General features: G+C 47.2%; 1 protein-coding gene across 2 annotated transcripts in view; it reads right to left on the reverse strand.

Moving 5' to 3' along the window:
• plxna3 (plexin A3) overlaps positions 1–16,320 on the reverse strand; it is a 118,441-nt gene that overhangs the window by 98,290 nt on the left and 3,831 nt on the right. For both annotated transcript variants that reach the window (XM_042099143.1, XM_042099142.1), the window contains exons 2-3: positions 10,979–12,307; positions 8,399–8,581 (exon numbers count right to left, since the gene is read on the reverse strand). In XM_042099143.1, the coding sequence (XP_041955077.1) occupies positions 8,399–8,581; positions 10,979–12,184 (1,389 nt within the window). In that variant the 5' untranslated portion in view covers positions 12,185–12,307. The remainder of the gene's footprint in view (positions 1–8,398; positions 8,582–10,978; positions 12,308–16,320) is intronic.

Raw genomic sequence — 16,320 nt, forward strand, 5'->3', positions numbered from 1 at the left:
ATAATGCATGAAATTTATCGACAGAGATACAGTGGCTAATGGCTAAGGGTATTTGATTACCGAGGAATTGTTGCACATTTTCAGGTGCACGCGCATTGCGTGTGTGGTTTTGAAGAGAGGCAAATCACTTTGGCATCAAGACAGAATCTAAATCTGATGTTGAGTAACCACAGTGATTCCTCCTTTGAATATTTAATTAGCCTTAATTAAATGCTTATTTTGCACACACACACACACACACACACACACACACACACACACAAACAATTCAAACGTGCTTCTGACTGGCAATGCGACCAAACACACCTTTTGGAATAGAGATGCCTCCGCAGTTATTTGTGGCAGAATTGGAGGTGGCTGGCAGTTCACTGGGGGCCGCTGTCTGGTGACAGGCTCCACTGCCATCTGTCTCTTCCACTTAGTTTGCAGCCACTGACTTGATCCCTTCAGCTCTCCCCAGCTAATCACCTCAGACAAACCATATCCATATCTAAACACTCACAGCAGATTGTCAGCCAGTGCCATGGCGCTGTATACAGGCTCAAAAACAAAACAAGACTGAGGTAGGGAAGCAAAGAAACTCAATAACCCAACTATTGGTCACACGCCACGACGGAGATACTTCAGAGGAAGGGCTTGTTGAGTTTGGTTTGTTTTTGTACTGGAGCGGCCAGCCATAGTTCCTATTTAAGAAAACCTTGGAAAAAAGTGTGCATCACATATGAGGAGTTTGTGTACAAACACGCTCAAGGACTCCAAGGAAGCGGTTCACTGAGCAGGACAGCAAAGTGGGAACACAGTCAACAAAAACCTCAGCTATCTTGTCATCTAAACTCAGTCACGTCTGTGAGGGCCATTTAAAGAAAACAGTTTAAAAGATTTTTTGGTGGGGTGGGGGCGGCGGGTGTATTTGGACACGAGTCAACCCTCGTGAAAACAGAAAAAAAAACACAAGCCCAGTGCGCCCTGCATCTGACAGGAGCTGGAATGTTGATGCATTTACGTTATTAGCAGGTATGCGGGGGTTTTAGCGGTTGCCGCCACAACTGGCATCATAACATGGGGGGGAAAGAGAGGGAGGGAATCAGGTCTAGAAGCAGCGGAGGCAAAAGTTACACTCTGTGTGTAGCGGCACCGCGCTGGCAGGGAGACAGAAGTCGTCTTTGTGAGCGTTATTAAATAAATGATGTCTAATCGGCCCATGTGACAAGGGGCAAATTTGCAGGGGAATTTCAAGAGACCCCCTCAATTTATCAATTTGTCCAGGACAGAGTCCTCATTGAAGCCCCATCCAGAACCATCCTCTTGAATTTGCCCTCCATTTCTTACAGCCATCGAGGCGTCACAGCCTCTACACATGCGTGGCTAAGAGGCGGCCTCACCAGCCCGCGAACTGAGATACCACTGTGGCTGTGGAAAACGCATAGCGAGTTTAATTCACAAATAATGGACAGTTGCCTTCATCATCCATTACTCACCTCACAGCCATTGGAGACAGAGGGGGAAAAGAACAACTGGATTGAAATATGAGGCCTCACTGTGTGGGCTATGGCACCTCCAAAACAAATCCATACTCCTTTGATTACATAATAGTTCATTTGTTAGTCATCATCGTAGCGTCTTTTTGGCGGCAGCACCGGCAGTGCGAAAGCTATATAAATGGAAGAAGACGCGGATTGCTTTGGGAGAGGAAACAAATGGTAAATCTAATGGCTCATTTTCAGTGCAGAGCTCCAAGGTTAGCTCCAGCATAGAGGTTAGCGCCTGCGGAAATTGAGAGACGGCAGGGATGGGAGCGGAATGATAAAATGTGTCTGGCAGGCAGCGCGGCTAACAGGCGCCGCGACCAACTGGAAAAATGACACATTATTTTCTGTCAAACGGTGGTTGGGGGTTGGGTAGGTTGAGGTTGGGGAGCTCGAGTGTGAGGTGTGTGTGAGTTGAGGGGGGGTTTGGGGGGGGGAGGGATAGTGAGGCCTGAGCAGGGGGCTGGAGTCCACTCTCCCAGTGGAGCCACCTGCACAATGTGGGGTGCGGGAGGTGGTGGTGGTGGTGGTGGGGAGGGGTTAGTTTCGGCAGTAAAAATGGGGTGGGAGAGGAGGACGGACGGATGGATGGAAGTGAAATGTATCCTCGTCCCTCGGAGACCAGTTCCTGAATCACCAGGAGCGCCAGAGCCTTTAAAAAGCCAGTAGACAGCCAGACAGGTGCTTAAAGGGCTATGCCCGACAACTACCCCCTCCACATACACACCCCCCAGCCCATTTACAACCGCGGTGGCAGTCCTGACCTTTAATGAAGTTACAGAGCCTCCTATTAAATTATGACAGAAAATGCATCGCCAAGTGCCGGGAGCCAGGGTTGGCCGCCAGGGAGGGAGACCCAAACATACAGACTATAATCCCCACAATGCAACACTCATATTCATTAGTGAGCGCCCTTGACAGCCAGGCTACAAAGGTAAAGTAATTACCCTCTGATGCGCAGAAATAAAAAGGAAACTAACAGCCGGCTGCTTAAGAAACACGATGGTGGGTGATACCTGTGGCCAGCAACGGTGGGTTTAAGCACAGGCAGTGTGTCTAGGCTCAAACAGCCTGTAGAGACCCGTATACTGTGTCCTTGTTTTCTTCACTCTGTATTGCTTCGTCTTTCATCAGCCTGTGATACCTCACAAACCCCCCCCCCCCCCCCCCCCCCCCCCCCCACACACACACACACACACTATATTAAGTTCATCATATGCAATACAAACAAATAACCTAATTTTTATGGCTGACATGACCCTCGAATCGACCGAAAAACAGCCTGAACACAATGAGTAGCTCTTCCTTATTAGGGGAGATGTTGGCACATCTGGCGTTATCGGAGGGAGATGGGTAAGAAACAGAAGGACATCTGGAACCGATTCCCTGCTACCAGCTCTCTTCACTACTGAGCAACCCCCTACACACATACACACTCCATGTACAGACACAAACACACACTCCCACACACACAGAGAGAGAGACACACACACACACACACACAGCCCTTAATAGCATCCTCTGCGTTTCATCTGACCCCCACCCCCCACTCAAAAACCACACAAACACATGTATACACTCGCACACGCTTACACACACACACACACACACACACACACACGCTCCTTCCCTCTGCCAGACTTTTTTTGCACAGCTCCCTCTGTGCAGGGAGAGGCGGCCAGCCGTACAGTGTGCCGAGCGCTCGCTTTGCTGAGTGGGTCGAGCTCGGCCCAAATCCATCCAAGCTCATGTCAGTGCTGCCAAACACATTGCTGGCGGGGCTTGCGCTCCGAGGACCGGAGCTATTCACCTTTCAGCCGAGTCAAACACTCACACCTGGCTCAATCGCTCATTAACTTTAACTATGCATTTCGATCAAGACCGGAAGGTCACATTGCGCCTGTCCGGCGCAGGCTGTTTCTAAATCACTTATTGTTCCGCGGAGCCATTCGGCCATGACTTCACAATAAAGCTAAAAAGAGCCGTTTGAAAAAGTATTTTGGTTTCTCTTTAAATAAATCATCTGACAAGGGTGCAGTTTTGCCCTTATGAGGCTAAAACATTTCATTAGCTGCTCACAATACACAAGGGGGTACAGCTACATGTTTTTGGGAGGGCCTTTAACAACTATACTCTCCATTTAAATAATGTATGTTCTTCAGCTGATCATAAAATGGCCAATGACCCAGATTGATGGAGTAATGGCAGTTCACCGGCGGCCAGCTTTCACTTCCCCTCAGCAGACCCCCCTCATGACGCAATCCCGTGCCGAGGACACTCCCACTGAAACGCAAACGCAAAACAATGCTAGCGCCCGGTCCAGACACAACATCCCTCGGCCTTCTTGAGGAGTTGGTGGTGGCGGGAGGCCTGATTTATGGCAAACAGATTTAGCCATGATCAAACGTGCTGTGGGGCCAGGGCGCGGTCGTAAATCTACGCTGCCGGGCCCGCTTCCACGGCCTCGCTGCACTCCCGCTGTCTGATTTACGCAGCGGAATTAGCTTTGATTTCCATCCCAATCTGATGCGATTCAGAGAGGGGTGGTGGTGATGGGGTAGGGCAGGGTAGGGTGTTGAGGAGCGAATCCGGAGGCTCTTCAACGCAGTCACTCAAGACCGCAGTGATGACCTGCAGGGTGTCCCTCCTACCCCATCAACCTGGCTGAGCCCAGGGGAGTGTGGCAAGAAGGGGACCTTGGGGAGAGGGTGGTAAAGGACGTATGTAGCCTCGCAATCGTGCAGAAAATTATTTTCATCGGCTGTAATCAGGAGCTGGTGCGAGAAGTGCACCTTAAAATAGAACACAGACACATCTTTCCTCTTTGTGTACCTGTCAAACGTTACCCTTAGGTTCTTTGAACCTCCTCCGCTAGCGAGCTAGCTCCAACACTGCAATCATAAAACTACACCCACGATTGCTATACAAGATAAGCCACTCGTGATGTTTCACAGTGGTAAAAACGCCAAAACTGCAGCTAGAATATGTTGTATTTCCTATGACAAAGAAACAGGTCTATTTCAGCTAATGCTCAGGGACATAAACCATGTCATCTGGGCTGTACAAAAGAAAATGAAACCTGTCACACACAATAAGCTTTTTTATAGCTTCAAAAGCAGTGTGAATGGATATGGGTAAGGTGACATGCATTTTTTTCTGATTGAGCAGATTCTGCTATCCAATCATGGGTCACTGGGATAGCATTTCTGTTGTTTAACTGGCCACGTCTGCAGAACAGCTTGAAGGCGGAAAACTGAGACCCATTTCAACACAGTCTACATCCTAATGGACACATGTACTGTGCAATAAATAGCACACATATGTAGCGCACCACTACGACACATGACTCACTCACAAGTCTCTGACTCTCACACACACACACAGATTTATCAGCAGCAGTTTTGTCCACTGCGGCATATGCCATAAAAAAAGACCCCTTGACGCCTTCGGTCTTGTTTCTCAAAAGGTATGTTAAGATTAGCCCCTCATCTCTCCTGCTGCTCCCTGACTCGTCTGTGGGATTGCGACCGCGGACCCCACCCAACACGGGAGGAGATTTGTGGCTTTTGCATGCAAGAGCCCGAGCTCTACAGCAAAGATAATATGCCACTACCCATATTTAAACTTCGCCTTGCAGCCTGTTTCACCGCTGAAATAAATCCATTCAAGATGTGGCAAGGGAAGACTGCCAAGAGCCCTCGCATTTTTCTATACCCCTTTTCGCATGAGAAGTGCAAAGGTGTGATGCTGAACTGGCTCAGTCTACCAGCCGTTAAAAAAGGGAAAAAATATAAATAAATAAACAAAAATTACGGCAGTTCTGACACATTTAACTTCAGCCTTCTCTCTCCAGCTGTTTCCCGTCACATGACTACGGCAGCTGGTTTTCTTATGTGAGCCCCTGGGTTGAGCAACACCTGGGGGCGTGGCAGCAGCAGAGAAACCTGCTGGACAGTAGATGAACCCGAGCGGCGCGCCACAGTGGGCATGCGGGGACAGGAAACACGGAAGGGGGTATTTCGCGGGCGATTTCCGCACGGCTCCAGCAGAGGCGGCTCGGGCCCTCTCTACCGCTGCCAAAACAAACAAGCGTTGGAACAGGAGATATGGTGCAATTAAATGGCCCCCTCGCACATTCTCCTGCACTCATTATGCCAGCTTGACCAACACACCAGTGTGCTGCACAAAACACACCACCAACTTGAGACGTACATTCTAAACAAAGGTGCTCTCTAGTAGTTAAAAAAAAAAATATATTCGCTTTGGGTGTTACTGTTTTCATCTGTTTTATCTGTTTGGGTTTCCAATGAGACTGTAACATGAGCCACTGTGTGTGGGTTTGTCTAGCCAGAGGGCCCTGTGCTGCTTGGGCCAACAAACATTGCTCTCCAAAAGGAAGAGGACACCATAAACCTAGCCGCTGTCCAATAAGCAGAATCTTCGCCATGTTGTGTAAACACACTCTAATGAATCCTACTGCTACTGCGGGTCTGCTCTGCCCGAAATCCGCTTCGATCCGGGGCCTTGCCCTGTTGTCAGATGGTTCCACGGAGCCTTTAAACAAGAAATCAATCAGAAATATGTGTAACTGTGAACAGCTGTTCCATTCAAATCAGGAAATCCCATTCCTCCCAAATCACTCTCAGATGAGCCATGCTTACATCACTCCCCCTTTTCACTTCCCCTCATCTCCTGTGAGTAAATAAGCAAAAGCAAAATTACATATCTGTATGAAAATCCACCGACGACATTACAGCTCAGCACAACTCAGTCCAACACAGCTGAGCCAACTAAGACTACTATAAAGGCTGAAGCAAATTCATTCACCATTTAATTTGAATCCACAATGCCCTGTAAAAAAGCTTCAGCAAGGCCTTTGATCGTGCAGTCTGAATTGCGTGTGGTAAATCAAAACAAAGTCATGACAACCCTTAAGCTTGCTAAATAAACGCAGCATTTGGCTGACATCTGTCTGAGACCACTGCTTCCTAATCAGGGTGTCGATATACAAACAGACTACTATGATGACGCCATCTGAATTCTATGTCTCACAATTTGTATTTAGCATGTGAGAACCCACTACAATGGAAAGACACGCTCTTCAGACCGTTACCACAGTGAACTTCCCTAATTGTTATAAAGTAAGGAAAATATGCACCTGGTGTGCTAGTGTGTGCAGACACTTCCCTAATATCTAGCCAAGTTTCTTTATTTATGGACTTTAATATGGTTGTAGCTGTAGCACCCCTGACCTGCTAATTTGATCATCGACAAGCGAGAGATGGGAGGAGAAGCACGGCAGAACATGCATAAACAGGCAAAGTCCCATAAATAACCCGAATACAAAACAAAGCCCAAGGCGGCTCTCTGTGGACTCCAGGCAGAAACTTCAGCCATGCTTGGAGTAAGGCGGCGAGCATTTTTATATTTCCCAGTAGGGTGCTTGGATGGCAAGCACACATAACTGTAGCATATTTCATTTCCATCCAATTCATTTAAATTATTATGTCTGCTGCAAAGGAGCCAAGTCAGCTTCTCCAATGATTTTTTCCCCCTCCCTAGCATCCTGTCTCACGTTTAATTTAATTTCATTAATGAGAGATTCTCCATCAACTGCAACTTAAGCACTAATATTGGGCTCCACACACACACGTATACACACACACACACACACACACACACACACACACACACACACACACACACATATACATATATATATATATATATATATTATATACACACACACACACACACACACACACACAAATCTCAGCTGAGCAATTACTGCATGAAGTAGATGGCACAAATGTTGACTCATCCAAAAATCTCTCGCATTTATAACTAGGCCGGGTTTATTTGCTTTGACACACAATCACATGGACCTCAGATAGAGTGAATTAATAATGTCCAGAGCTTTTCACTGGCGGCTCAGAGCGCTAATAGCCCTAAACAATCCCCACAAAACAGCGATTTCTGGCGGGTGGCAGGAGACGGCTATTTTCAGGCTCTCTCTTGGACACACTGCTGTTCTGCTAAACACACAAGGACAGGGAGTCACGAGGTGCTTTCCTTTTATTACAGCTCAAGGTTGGGGTGGGAGGGGTGGGCTGCAATGGTAAAGGAGACTGGGAGTGTGGGGGCAGAGGAGGGGTCAGACCATGAGTCTCTTCAATGGGATTCCCACTGACAGAATACCACATTTGGGTGGACAAAGAGCTCACTATATTCATTTCCGCAGCCAGGCACTGATAGGGTTGCTGTTAAAGGAAAAGGAGACTCACAATGAGGCCTGTCTTTCTCTGTCCATTTTGTGATTTCAGTTTGGCTCTGTTAGCTTTGTGTGTGTGTGTGTGTGTGTGTGTGTGTGTGTGTGTGTGAGAGAGAGAGAGAGAGAGATAGAAGCATTGCAGTGTTCTTGTGTGGCCCACTAAACCATAACCCAAAGAATGACTAGGCTGATGCTGCTGCTGTATTTTCTGACTGTTACTGGCACAAAATTACTGTTTCACACAACTCCTCTCCTCGTCGTAAATTAATACTTGCTGTAAACATTTTGTTTTTTTACGCTCTAAATATACATCCGTGCCTCCCTGCCAGACATCCTCAATTGGTAACAAGAATGCAGAGGCACCAAGGCCAGCAGAGCAGTCAGGAAGTGGCGAAGCAGTGTTGGACTGCGGTGTCTTGTCTTGTCTGCGAGCAAGACCTACCAAATTCTCACACAGCATGGCGTGTTAAGAGAGACAGCTCTAAACAATCATGCCGATTTTACAGCACAGCGTGAAGAGTCTCACACACACCGGCTGCTGGCTTGAGAGAGAGAAACATGGCCGAACAAAATGGAATTCCAAAGCGGAGCTTTTCCATACCTTTTTGAGGTGCCCACTGCGTGTGCCCACGAACACCACGGAATGCTCCCCGTACGTGTAGGCGGCCACGGCGGCCATGCCATCGGTGCGATCGTCGAAGAGGGGCGTGCCTTCGATCACCCGCAGGCTGCCTAGAGGCTGGTTCAGCACAAGGCCACAGAAGTCATCGCCAATCTGCTTGGGCTGTGAGAGAAATACACAGGGAACATGAATAGAGCTGCACAACTTCCAGTAAGAAACATACCACCTCAAACACACACGCACACACACACACACACAAATAGTGTGATCTTGCATTCTGACCAAACTTAGATACATGACAGCCTTGTATGCAGGAAATGTCAAGCTCATGAGATGAATCTTTCAGTTGAGTTGTCCTTTTTAAGAAAAAAGGTTTATGGTCAAGACTAAGACAAACACACACACACACACACACACACACACAGAGAGACACACAAACACATACTCGTTATTGCAGGGACCGCACAGCTGAGGCTGGAAAAGACATGACATCATGCTGAACTATGGCACCAAACAAAGTATAAATCACTAAGTATATGCTCCCGGGAGGAGATTTAGTTTTGGGAGTTCCTAAATGTTCATCTCAGGAGGGAACTCAACAATAACACCACCAAATTGAATAACTCTGTTTTTTTCCCAGTCGGATCTCTTAACAATACCGGACAGGACGTTTATGTGAAATCAATGGCATTAGCAAAAACATCTGCAGCCTATCACAGCAGAAGATGAAGTCATCCAGCGAGGACCTCCTCATGTGCTCATCGCCCTGGTGAACTATTGCCTGACTCATCACTGGGTTTCAGACTCGGCTCAGGTCTTTAATCTCTCTCTCCTGGACCTCAGCCTCCAACCAAGCACAAAATCCATTCACCTCAGCAGAGCAAGCTGGGGAGGGAGGGAGGGATGGAGGGATGGGGAGAGAGAGAAAGAGAGAGAGAGAGAGAGGGAAGATGGGCTAGCTAAGCCACGGATGACATCAGCTACTGCTAATATCCTGTCTGACAAAACCCCACAAAATCTAAAGTGCCTCGTTTAACACTGGCATCGTCAGTCAGGCAGAGTTATCTTGAGGTGAGGTGATTTCTTTCCCTTTTTTTGGTGGGGTGGGGGTGGTTAGAGGGGTGAGCCTGTGGGGTCGAGGGAAGATGAGGTGGGGAGGTGCTGTGATGCTGCTGTAATGAGCACAGGTGATGCAGCACATTCTCAGGTAATTGGATCTGCCATCTCACGCTCTCAATTCTTCACCCTCGGTCGGGAAGCCGGAGGACAGGTCGGGTGGAGCGCCCGGGGAAGAGAGTTCCTTGGGTAGTTTTTTTTTTTTTTTGCCGTTGAATACTCATGAAGGATAAATATATTAAACGAGCCGTGAGCCAACGTCTGGCACACACCGTCTCATTATGTGGTCAAGGGCTATTGCTGTGCATGAAAGGGGGGCTAATAACAACGAGGAGGCCTGGGCGCAAAATCAAGAGCAGATTTGCATCAGTCATGGAGGCACCCTGTTGCTACTAATAAAAACAGGTTCGGCCTCCACCCCCACCACCCAGAGGAGCTAGGTCGGAGTCTCTCTCTCCCCCTCTCTCTCTCCATCTGCTAGAGCACCGCAAACGCTATAGGAGAGTTTCAGGAGAACCCGGATGCGCAGCGAGACACTTGCTAGGTTCACTTCCTGCACAACTCCACCCTTGCTGTGCGTACTGAGCAATGAAGAGGAAAGAGAGAAAAACAAACAAACACAAAACAAAAACACTTCTCTTGTTGTATCGGCAGTCTGGCCGCTGACTGTGTCTCACTAAATAAAAGCTAAGAGAATTTGTAGCATTGGAAGAAGGAACTGATTGAAACTGTAACTATATTTGGAAAGTGAGAAAACAATATTGGAAGGCACCTTGAGAAAATGTTAAATATGTTATTTCTTCAATGATAGTAGAGTGTGGAAGGCTTTAAAAAGTGCCTCAGGGTTGCTGCCAGGCAAATAAATAATACACCGAAATAACTACAGGGATGGTTCTCCGTTACACTAAATTACAAGGGATTAATATTTAAGGTTTTTCAAACAGGCTGTATTGAGCTGAGCTCCGTTTCAGATGCACCACTTTGCTTGGTGTCATCTTATCTTCATCTTATCTGATGAAAAGGATTCACAGATTCATTGATTTAATGTCTGCCTATCCAGCAAGTAGCAAAGGATCCATGAAATATTTATGCAGTCCTGATTCAAATGTCTCCCCATGTTTTCATCATAGGTCCTGGGGTATATGTTATGTTTGTCATTATTTGTCATGCCTGCCGTGTGGTTTTATCTATTTAATCTTAAGTGCTATAAGAAAATCAATGAGGAAGCCTTTCCCTGATGTTTAGCGAATACCCAGGTTACGTTAATGCTAATATTTGAACACTACACATTATCTTGTAATGCAGCTTTAAGATCAAGATGCAATGTCAAACTTAATGCCTTAAATATACTCCAACAAACAGAAACAACCCCGGGCACACACACACACACACACACACACACACACACAGCTGAAGATTTTAAAGATAATGCAAAGGACTCACCGTATTGATACAGGGTAGCTCCTTGTTGAGCAGCCAAGGCAGAGACAACTTGCCCTCGCCACGGTAACAAGACCTGATGCGCTCTCTCATCGCCAGGTTTATCTGATGCAAGGTGAAGAGGCACAGCACAGTCTCGCGGGGAGGGTTGGCTCGGTTCTTCTGGCCTTGGGAGAACACCACAAACAACACGTCCTCGTCCTCCGGCAGGCCCAGAGCCTGGGCCAACCTGCGGCCCGGCCGGTGCTTGTAGGCGGACTGCACCAGGCGGTACTCGACACCGTCCTTGGTGCAGCCCAGGGGGAACTCGACGTAGGAGTAGAACTCGGTGTCGTTGGCGCACATGCGCACAATCTTGGAGGTGAAGAACTTCTCGCCGGTGGCGTCCATCTGGGTGAGCTGTGTGTCCAGCTGCAGGGTGAGGAAGTAGATGTAGGTGCGGCTGGCGAAGCCGTACACGTAGTAGATGTCGAAAGCCGGGTAGAGTGAGAGCGTGTCCGAGGGGATCTTGATCTGTGAGGAGACGAAGCCGTCCTGATACACAAGACTGAACATGTTGTCGCTCTCCTCGTCGGCGACGAGCTTGCGGCTGGACAGCGTCGGGAAGTACTCCGACTTGCCGTCGATGGCCGCCCCGATGAAGAGCCGGCTGCCGCCCTTCTTCTTCTTCTTCTCCTTCTCCTTCTCGCCGGGCAGGCCCTCGTCGTCGCCCAGCACCACGCCCGCCATGCCGTCGGCCTCCCGGGCGCCCGAGAGGTAGTGCTCCTTGCGGTGGTGCGGCTCGCCCAGCTTGAAGAGGTCCTCCAGGCGCAGGAACTGGCACACGCCCTGCCAGATGCTTCCGCACGCCACCAGCCGGTTGCCCGAGTAGTCGACCAGCAGCAGCTTGTTGATGTTGTCCGTGGGCTCCAGTTTGTGGGCACAAGCCCGGACGCTCGGCGGCGGGTAGCACTTGGCGTTGTCCTCCACAGGGCCGGTCATGTGTGAACGGAGCTCGGTCAGGTTGGCCGACAGCTTGTAGATGCGGTTGACGGCACCGACAAACACGTCGCCCGTCTTGCGGTGCACAGTGAGGTGCGTGAGGCTCGTGTCTTTAACCCTGAAGTTCCCCGTCTCAGGGGGCAGCACAGTTGGGGTCGCGGGGAATGCTAGGATGTTGGTCCCAAACAGAAGTAACACCAGTAGTGTTATCAGCCATATGGACTTCATGATTAAAGTGTTTTGTGATTTCTTTTGTGTGTTAGGGGGAAGGGAGGGGAGGGGGGAGTAACAGAGCTCTTCCCTTGAGCTTAGTGAAGGCTTTCCTTTACTCTCAGCTTCAGTGGCTCATGTCTGAAAGGAAGCACAGGGGGGAGAAATATCGGGTTAGTTTGTAACGAAGATGGGAGGTAACAGTGGCTGGTCTTAAAAATAACATTTAATGGCATTAGACAGGACTTGAGAGCTAGCAGGGAGAAAAAAAACACTTTCAGTTTTCAGCACTTTTATCTCGAATCCACACAATCTCTTTCCAGAGTCCATTTGGGGGGTATTAACGAAACTGGTCAGTCAGCCACTATAAGACAGCTATGCAAGTTTTTTTTTTGTTTTTTTTGGGGGGGGGGGGATTATTGATCCAACGGCTTTGGTAAGTGCCAAGCCTTGTCACTCCTACTCACTTCACTCAATGGATTGCTAATAAACCTTTACAGCCATCAGTAACACTAATCCCGGGCACATTTGTTAATTAGAGCAGTGGCCGGGAATAAGCAAGTTAGACAACACTACTGCCCTGACCAGAACAGGGAGATCATCTGCAAGCTATATACTGTTAGCAGCTCAGGATATTTAACATAAGCGCTCAGCAGATCAAACACATTGCTCTTCTGCTCAATCACCGCTCCCCACCCCACTGAGCAGAACAGCGGGAATGAAAGAGGCCCTTATGGCACTCAAACAACCTCTCTGCGCAGGGTGCTCCTTGGCTCGGCTGACAGGAAGAATGGAGGCTTCTTTTGCTCCGTGTCAGGAGCACTGATTTCAGCGGTTTGGGGTTTCACTGTGTTTGCAGTGAGCGGCACCTCGAGCGTTTAGGATTTTTTACTTTGTTTCTAAACAGAGACAAGCCGAGCCCTGAAGAACTACTGAATTATTTCACCGCCCCCCCCCCCCCACCCCTCCCCCCACACACGCCTCCACAGACCTACACCCTCTCTACCCTGCCAATTTCTCATTCCAGGCAGTGCTGAACGACACTGGATACCGGCTTAAAGAAACAGGAAAAAAGCAATCATGTGAAGTACAACCGTTCCTCCTTATTGTACTCATGACTTCACGTGGGGACCCTGGACACTGTAGAGCCTACTGTATACTGTATAGCCTACTGTATATGTATGTCTGCCACATGTTATCACCTGACTCTATCCAAATGAGCAAATGTAATGCAATGCAATGTGTAGATTGACACATTTGTTGAGTTGAGTTGATATAGGACCAGAATTACCAAAAAAAGGGATACCACTCCTGTCAGTGGGACTTTCCCAAACCTCTCCAACAGCACCTTTCTTCACTATACTTTACAATGGACCACAAAATTCCAGACTTTAACTAAAATGTTGCTGAGAGGAACTGCAGCTGTCAGACCTTGCTAGTACACTCAGCACTTCCAGTAAAGGCAAATGTGAGGCCCATTGTAATACAATGACATATTGTAATGCCACTTCCTGAGGTGGAAGATGCTGTTGAGGAGCTATCACAATGAATCCATTACCAGAAAACAGAGCAGCCTGGTGTCAGCAGGAAAGAAGCTGAATTATCCCAGCAGACTGCTTTGACCCGACATCCGGGAGAGTATGAAGTGATGGCGGAATTGCAAAATCATTTTTAATGATGATTTTTCATGGTCATCAGGAGTGTCAATCCTCCTTGAAATTCGCATGCAGAAAAGTAATTACTGCTCTACAAAGATGGGATCTGCTTTGTCATTACTATAGAGCTACAATAGCCTGGCCACTAGCGCCACACAAATCAGCATGTTGGGACCAGGTATAATTGAACACCTTAATGATCTAATCTAATTAATCGCAGGTAGCTTTTAATTACAAACAATGTCAGCACACATCACTGGAATCATAAGCCGACACCATGATGATAATAATCTACTTTGATCAACAAGTTTTTATCCCATTATTGCAAACAAGCATTCCAATTTGAGTCTTCTTCACCAGAGAGCCACTCACTGGTCTACAACAACAATATCCAGCCAAACACCTGTGTCATAAATGAAATACGAGGACAAGCAAGAAGACACTGAACAAATATTCTGCATAGCATATTCGTGCTAAAACTAATCTCTGGAAACACAATTACAGCACAATATCAGACACAAGAACGAAATTTAATCTCAGCATGAATTTCTGTTTGTGTAAATATTGTTCTTTGGTCTCCGTATTAGGCCTGATGCATGACTTGGCAGACTCAAAGTTCTGAGAGTTAAAGCTCGAATCTCTCTGGCCAGCTCTCTCGGGTGGTCTCTCTCCCCCCGTCTGGACAGACAAAGCAGTAAACAACACTGCCCACCAGTCCTGACGGAGCTGCACAGCAAGGTGCCTGTACACCCCCGGCAACAGCTCCTTTTTATGGGCAAACCCTGGTGTTTACGGCACCCAGGTGAAATGGGCTCATTTGTTTGCTACGGGTCTTTTAGCCTTAATTTCAGTGCCACGGCGACCATTTGCCCACCATTTGCAGCCATGATGACTAATCTCAGGGGTGACTTGAATAAATCCTGGCCCGTGATTGAGTGTGTATGGACATGCCCCGCAACTAGCCATAAAATGAAAGCTGCACAGCGAGGGCATAAGAATATAAAGACAAACCGAAAGAAGCAAAAGAGAGAGACAGAGGATAGAGAGGAGGGGGGAAATCAGGGCTACCTCACTACAGTCAGAAGAATGTGTGGCGAAAGAGAGGGCCATCGATGCTATATGCGAATTCATGGAACATTCCGGGAGATCACAGGTTCACCTAATCAAGGACTTAGAAAATGCCACCCTCTCTTCACCACTTCAGTAATGAGGGTCAACAGCACTTGATTAAAAAAAAAAAAAGAAAAAAGAAAAAAAAAGAAACAGGAAAAAAAAGTGAAGAACTGCTCTCTTCACAGGATTAAGATGCTAAGCCACTCATGGCCACGGCTGACAGGCTTGAGGCAAGATTTACTGAAGAGGGTGGAAGCACAGGTGTAAATTCTCTGGCCTTGTGCAAAAGATCTACTTAGTCTATGACAGGATATTCACTTTGACATCTCTATTTGTTGTTTAAAAAAAACTCACTACATACATGGCATTAAGAGAAAAAACACAGATTAGTGCATGTGTATTCTTGTCTGTAATTTTCTTTTTCATATCAGCCATCAAACATAGGAAAGGTACTTCTAGTTTACCAGAGCCAAGTCACAAATGCAACCAAAAACAAAGGCTAAAGTATCTGATACTGAAGGCTTTAAGCCTTTCTTCTCATCATCCTTTTGATGAATTAACATGTTCAAACAAAGGTACTTTTACCAAGCGACATATTGTGTGTGTTTGTAAGCTATGCAATTTGGAAATGTGACTGGAGCATGAGCTTAGTTTACCATGAATCACTGAACACCAACCCCTATGATTCACAGGTAGTATGAGTACTGTTAGACATAGCAGTGACTGATGTAAGTTCATCCAAAAGAAGAAACTGTGGCCTGCCCACATATACCCAGCTCTGTTCTGCCTTTATCTTTCTATACTTCAGAGCATTATGGGGTTCAAAACAAGTTCAACCAAGTTTACACTAAAAAGAGGGGTTTGCTCAGATTTCTGTGGTGACGCAATGACAAAATAAAGGAAATAGAAGAGGCTGAGCTCATAGGCCATTCTCCTGAGGGCTCTGGGAGGAAGCAAGGCAAGAGAAAAATTTATCTTTCAGTGTCACCTGATTGTTTCCGTATTTTGTTATTCTAGTCTTGTCTCACATCCTGTGTGAAGCCTGGGTCAGTGGCTCTTATTAATGGCCCCAAAGCCTGCGTGAAAATGTGTTGAAATCCTGGGGAGCAATAGATGGCTAACACCCTTCCTTTGTTTGCTATCTGCTATCATCAATCATTGCAGCAACAGTATCACAGGCTATCGACAACAGATAATATGTCATTTGTGAACATAGCATAGCATCAGTGCTAACTTGAAGAGCTAGCATGACAGTATTCTGCCTACATATCTGCCATATTTATTGATTGTTGTCCATCCTTCCACTGTCTGTTTTGAAATCATTTTGCAGCCGTTATCAAATCGGTTGACTCAGTCCTTTATCTTCTAGGTTAATACCCCTAAATA

Source organism: Alosa sapidissima, chromosome 7 (assembly GCF_018492685.1).
Source record: "Alosa sapidissima isolate fAloSap1 chromosome 7, fAloSap1.pri, whole genome shotgun sequence".
Classification (NCBI taxonomy): domain Eukaryota; kingdom Metazoa; phylum Chordata; class Actinopteri; order Clupeiformes; family Clupeidae; genus Alosa; species Alosa sapidissima.